We start from the raw sequence: 6,092 nt of genomic DNA, 5'->3' as shown, positions 1-6,092 counted from the left end.
GAGATTATGGGGGCTCAGTACCAAGGGTCTGGTCTGTTAAAGATATTATGGGAAGCTCAGTAACGAGGGTCTGGTCTGCTGGAGAGATTGTGGGGGCTCAGTAACAAGGGTCTTGTCTGACTGATGAGATTATGGGGGCTCAGCACTGAGGGTCTGGTTTGCTGAAGAGATTATGGGGGCTCAGTACCGAGGGTCTGGTCTGCTGGAGAGATTATGGGGGGCTCAGCAACAAGGTTCTGGTCTGCTTTAGAGTTTATGGGGGGGCTCAGTAACGAGGGTCTGGTCTTCTTTAGAGATTATGGGGGGGCTCGGTAACGAGGGTCTGGTCTGCTGGAGAGATTATGGGGGCTCAGTACTGAGGGTCTTGTCTGCTGAAGAGATTATGGGGGCTCAGTACTGAGGGTCTTGTCTGCTGGAGAGATTATGGGAGGCTTAGTACTCAGGGTCTGGTCTGCTGAAGACATTATATGGGGCTCAGTACTGAGGGTCTGGTTTGCTGGAAAGTTTATGGGAGCTCAGTGATGAGGGTCTGGTCTGCTGAAGAGATTATGGGGGCTCAGTACTGAGGGTCTGGTTTGCTGGAAAGATTATGGGGGCTCAGTACTGAGGGTCTGGTCTGCTGGAGAGATTATGGGGGGCTCAGTACTGAGGCTCTGGTCTGCTCAGAGTAGTAGGAATTCTACCCAAGGCCCACATGGAGGAGTCTTCAATTATCTGTTTATTACATTATTGGGTTACAGAGCTAAATATGTCGAATATTCCATCTGATAGATATGAGCGGCGCCCCCTGGTGTCTAATGTTTGGTATTACAGCCGGACCTCCACCCATTCCGGCTATTATCATACATCAGGCGTTGGTGGTCCCTGAACTCTTAGCCCCGGAGCCGCACCCAGGCTTTGTACACGCTGAAGGCCAGGTGCAGGGGCTCCATGAAGGTGGTGGTGAAGGTGTGTAAGAGTCTGATGGGGTCCCGGAGCTCGTAGAAGGACAGCTGGCCAGCCTCATAGTCCAGATAGATCCCCAGGACCTGGCAGGACACGCTGTGGGGTAACTGCAGCCACTTACCGTCATGTATTACCGAGTACTGGACATTGTCATATCGCCGCAAGCACCAGGACTTGTTATTGTCTCCGATCCAGGACTGGCGCCCCCTGCGGTCCATGCTGGGGTAACACATCCCCATAAACCACACTCCGGTCTCACTTGTCTCCATTTCCCAGAAATGACGCCCTGAGCTGAAGCTCCTGGAGCTGAGAATCTGGTCGTACTGGAACCTTTCAGACTTCTCTGGATAGTTCTGGTCGATGTGTGACCAGGATGCAGCTTTTAGGTCCCCAGACACATGGACATCGTTCCCGGCCGTGTTTATATCCAGCAAGATGTCCGTAGCTCCATGCACGTTGATGCCTTTCTTGATGCCGGCAATTATGTCGCATAGTCCTGTGTGTAAGGTCACTGAGATCAGCCCCTCGTCCACACTGGCCACGCTGTAGATCTGCCTGTCAAGCTGGTTGGCTGCGTCCTCCGCCATGCCGCTAAAATCTTCTATTTCAGATTCCTGCTCCTGGATGACCGTCAGAGGATCGCTCTTGGTACACATCTCCTCCAGATATGAGATTTTCCTGGACAGTTCATCCTTCTCCAGCTCCAGCTGCTGGACCAGTTTGGAGACTGAGAGAGACACCTTCTCCTCTTGCTTGGAGACCTCGCACAGGACTCTCTTCTCCAGGGCATCCAGCTGTCTCCTGATGTCTCTGAACAGGGCAGTAACTCTCTCGCTCAAATCAGAGGCTTTTTCTTGCACGGCTCCTCCGCGATTCTGCAGAGTTTGGATTTTTTTCTCAGTCTCTGTGTTCCTTGAGATGAGTTTTTCCAGGTCATTTTTTATTTTTTTCTTCTTCCTCTCAGAGACCACGTCAAACGTCTCCACTCGATGTCCTCTGTGATCTCCGAAGAGAATGCAGGACACACAGACGCAGGCGGCGTCGGCAGTGCAGTAGTACTCCAGGATCTTCTTGTGGACTGAACATTTCCGGTTCCGCAGGGCTGTGGTGGGATCGATCAGCACGTGTTCTGGTGACTTACTGTGGACGGCCAGGTGGATGTCACAGAGAGAAGCTTCACACATGACACATGACTTGATGGCAGGAGTGGGAGAGTGGACGCAGTAGGTGCAGGTGATGGCGCTATCATGTCCCCTCACCGCCTGGAGTCTCCGCTCATGGACAGGACGTGCTTCTGCTCTGCATTCATGGTGCGTGTGGACTCCACGCTGCTTATCCAGCACACAGTCGATGCACACCCAGCAGAAGTTGTGCTCACATTTCCCGGCGTCCGCCTCCTCGCTCGTGTTCTGGCAGTTGGGACAGGTCAGAGTCTCGGTCGGATCAGCAGACGCCATCACGGTAAATGATCGGTGGACGAGCCGTTCCTCCGGGCTCAATCAAATGGACTTTAGATTATTTGCACAAGCAAAGGTGAACTCCACCTGTCATCGGGCGTATCGCACTGCGTAATCGCGTCGTCCTGGGAAACAACAACAGATAAGGTCAAGTGCATTCCTGGAAGTGATCTGCACATCGGCTCCAGGGGAAACTGTCAGCAATAAAGTCTCTATTCAAGCAGAAAGCAGAGTTACTACATGATATCTTGTGCGCACAGCCAGCAGCTTACTGACACTGAGTGTGAAGGAGTTAATGTCCCTGAGCAGCAGCTTACTGACGCTGAGCGTGAAGGAGTTAATGTCCCTGAGCAGCAGCTTACTGACGCTGAGCGTAAAGACGTGAAGGAGTTAATGTCCCTGAGCAGCAGGTTACTGACGCTGAGCATAAAGATGTGAAGGAGTTAATGTCCCTGAGCAGCAGCTTACTGACGCTGAGCGTGAAGGAGTTAATGTCCCTGAGCAGCAGCTTACTGACGCTGAGCGTAAAGACGTGAAGGAGTTAATGTCCCTGAGCAGCAGGTTACTGACGCTGAGCGTGAAGGAGTTAATGTCCCTGAGCAGCAGCTTACTGACGCTGAGCATAAAGACGTGAAGGAGTTAATGTCCCTGAGCAGCAGCTTACTGACACTGAGCATAAAGACGTGAAGGAGTTAATGTCCCTGAGCAGCAGGTTACTGACGCTGAGCATAAAGACGTGAAGGAGTTAATGTCCCTGAGCAGCAGCTTACTGACGCTGAGCATAAAGACGTGAAGGAGTTAATGTCCCTGAGCAGCAGGTTACTGACGCTGATCATAAAGACGTGAAGGAGTTAATGTTCCTGAGCAGCAGCTTACTGACGCTGAGCATAAAGACGTGAAGGAGTTAATGTCCCTGAGCAGCAGCTTACTGACGCTGAGCATAAAGACGTGAAGGAGTTAATGTCCCTGAGCAGCAGCTTACTGACGCTGAGCATAAAGACGTGAAGGAGTTAATGTTCCTGAGCAGCATCTTACTGACGCTGAGTGTGAAGACATGAAGGAGTTAATGGTGCATGGTCCCCACCTGTGATAATCACTTGGTAACCTGGAGACAGTGGCCCAAATATTTGGTCTCGTGATTACACAAGGCGGTAACCGGACTCAAAGTTCACTGCCACAAGAGCGACTCTGGTGGTAAAGGAGGAGCTGCCACATCGTCAGGCTGGAGAGAGGCGCATACTGAGGACAGATAGTACCCCAACAAGGCCTCTCAGCAGACAATCTAGTTTTCTTTGCTCCCCTAAAGGACAGAACCAAGAAAGAGCTGGGTTCCTGGTACGAGACACCCAGTAGTCCTGCCTTTTCTTGGGAAAGGAGTCTAGCGTGTGACTGAGGCTACCACCAGGGCAATATCTTGTGAAAAAGCACCGACTGAGGCTACCACCAGCGCAATATCTTATGAAAAAGCACCGACCGAGGCAGTGGCGTGCCTAGGGCGTTTGGCACCCAGGGCGGGTCCGTTCTCTGGCACCCCCTCCCAATACTTAAAAAGAATTGTACCCCATCACAGTAGTATTACCCTCATTGTTCAACCTTCACAGTAGTTTTGTCCAGATATGTACCCCCTTACGATAGTTATGCCCACATTGTGCCCCCTTAAAGTACTTATCCCTTTATTGTTCCCCTTCACAGTAGTTATGCCCAGATTATGACCCCTTACAGTAGTTATGCCCTCTCTGTGCCCTTTCAGAGTAGTTATGCCCTCACTGTGCCCCCATAACAGTTATGCCCACCCCCCTTCACAGGAGTAATGCTCTCTCTGCCCCTTCACAGTAGTAATGCCCTGTGTGCCCCCTATAGTAGTAATGTCCTCTGTGCTCCCTTCATAGTAATAATGCCCATTGTGCTCCCTTCATAGTAATAATGTCCATTGTATCCCATTTATAGTAGTAATGCCCACTGTGCCCCCTCCACAGTAGTAATACCCCTATATAGTTGTAATGACCTCTTTGCCCTTTTGTAGTATTGCCCTCTGTGCCCCCTTTGTAGTAGTAATGCCCTCTGTGCCCCCTTTGTAGTAGTAATGCCCTCTGTGCCCCTTTGTAGTAGTATTGCCTTTTGTATCCCCTTTGTAGTAGTAATTCCCTCTGTGCCCCCTCCAGATGCACATTGCTCTGCAGAATTAACTCCTTCACACTCCCAGCAGTAGGACCCCCATTAATATGATATCCCCTATCCACATTCTATAACCAGAATACCCCCTTAAGATATGCACATTTGTATCTGTTTCCAGAAAGCAAGAGGACTGTTGCCTAGCATAGAATAGTCATGAATATTTTTGGTCTCCCTAATGATAAAGAGCCCCATGAACAGTACTCCTGTCTCACTGAGAGACGTGTAGTCCTGTGTTGTAATATTCTATTTCTCATTATATAGAGTGCACACCACAACTCCAGGATCTGTCAGTCCCAAAGCAATATATCCAAATAAGCACAAAATACAAGCTTCATTATGAAATCCATATGATGAGATCATCGCAGCAAGTCCATGAAAAGCGTAATGCAGCAGTCTGGGATTCTTTGGCAGTAGTTTGCCACGGAGGTAGATAAGGCGTGAACCATGCCGTCGCAACGTTTCAAGGAACTCCATAAACCATACATTTAATAAATCCATATACTGACGGATAACAAGCAGTAACAGAACCGCCATCACAAAACAGAGTAGATGCTCCAGACTTCAATTAACCCATTAGGACAATCCAAAATGTCTCTCTCTCTGGCATCATTGAAATGCCGCTGTCATTGCCCCTCCATGTTTATAATATCATTGTAACGGATCTCCTAGCACCCCGACTGGGTACCTCCGTTGATGGATGCTCCTAGTGCTTCCCGAGGGCTCCTAGCACTCCGCTCGACAACGTAAGCACTGCCGACCCCACAAACTGCCTTTAGCTTGGTTGGGATCTCGTCGTCTTCTACCCACCCTGGACCTCCGACAAGGTTTCCAGGTTCCAGTGGGTGCACCTCGCTTCTTTCAGAGAGCGATGCAGGAACAAGCTCTTACAAGAGCTAGGGATTATACTCTGGAGAGTATAATGATTATAGCAATCCCCAGAGTGTAGTTCTCCAATCCCCCAAACATGAGCCCCGACTTCATGAAGGGAAGAACAGGACACTTTAATGAGGCTACATGCCAGCCTTTTATGCAGGTCTTCCAGCAAGGGACACTCCCCATGAGGACCTTGTGGAAGACTGAGACCGTTTTTACATAAACAAATAACATGCAGTTACAGGCAAAATACACACACATGTGATACCATTAACCAACACAATAGGATAACGTAATCACTCACAGGCAGACAACACCCAACTGTGATACCATTAACGAACACAATGGGATAACGTAATCACTCACAGGCAGACAACACCCACCTGTGATACAATTAACCAACACAATGGGATATCGTAATCACTTACAGGCAGACAACATCCACTTGTGATACAATTAACCAACACAATGGGATAACGTAATCACTCACAGGCAGACAACACCCACCTGTGATACAATTAACCAACACAATGGGATAACGTAATCACTCACAGGCAGACAACACCCACCTGTGATACAATTAACCAACACAATGGGATAACGTAATCACTCACCGGCAGACAACACCCACCTGTGATACAA

The 6,092-nt window shown here is 49.5% G+C and overlaps 1 protein-coding gene across 1 annotated transcript; it reads right to left on the bottom strand.

The window, feature by feature from the left end:
- Nucleotides 1–705: 705 nt before the first annotated feature.
- Nucleotides 706–2,527, bottom strand: LOC122939857 (E3 ubiquitin/ISG15 ligase TRIM25-like). The gene has a single exon (XM_044296052.1). It carries the CDS (start codon nucleotides 2,400–2,402, stop codon nucleotides 873–875), a length of 1,530 nt encoding a protein of 509 aa, XP_044151987.1. The 5' UTR covers nucleotides 2,403–2,527; the 3' UTR covers nucleotides 706–872.
- Nucleotides 2,528–6,092: the final 3,565 nt, after the last annotated feature.

The sequence above is a fragment of the Bufo gargarizans genome, chromosome 6 (genome assembly GCF_014858855.1).
Source record: "Bufo gargarizans isolate SCDJY-AF-19 chromosome 6, ASM1485885v1, whole genome shotgun sequence".
NCBI lineage: Eukaryota > Metazoa > Chordata > Amphibia > Anura > Bufonidae > Bufo > Bufo gargarizans.
This window is presented reverse-complemented; position numbering and strand designations above follow the sequence as displayed.

What these genes read in the sequence shown, in the direction of transcription:
- LOC122939857 (XM_044296052.1), bottom strand. Translation starts at nt 2,402, where the DNA reads ATGGCGTCTGCTGATCCGACCGAGACTCTGACCTGTCCCAACTGCCAG.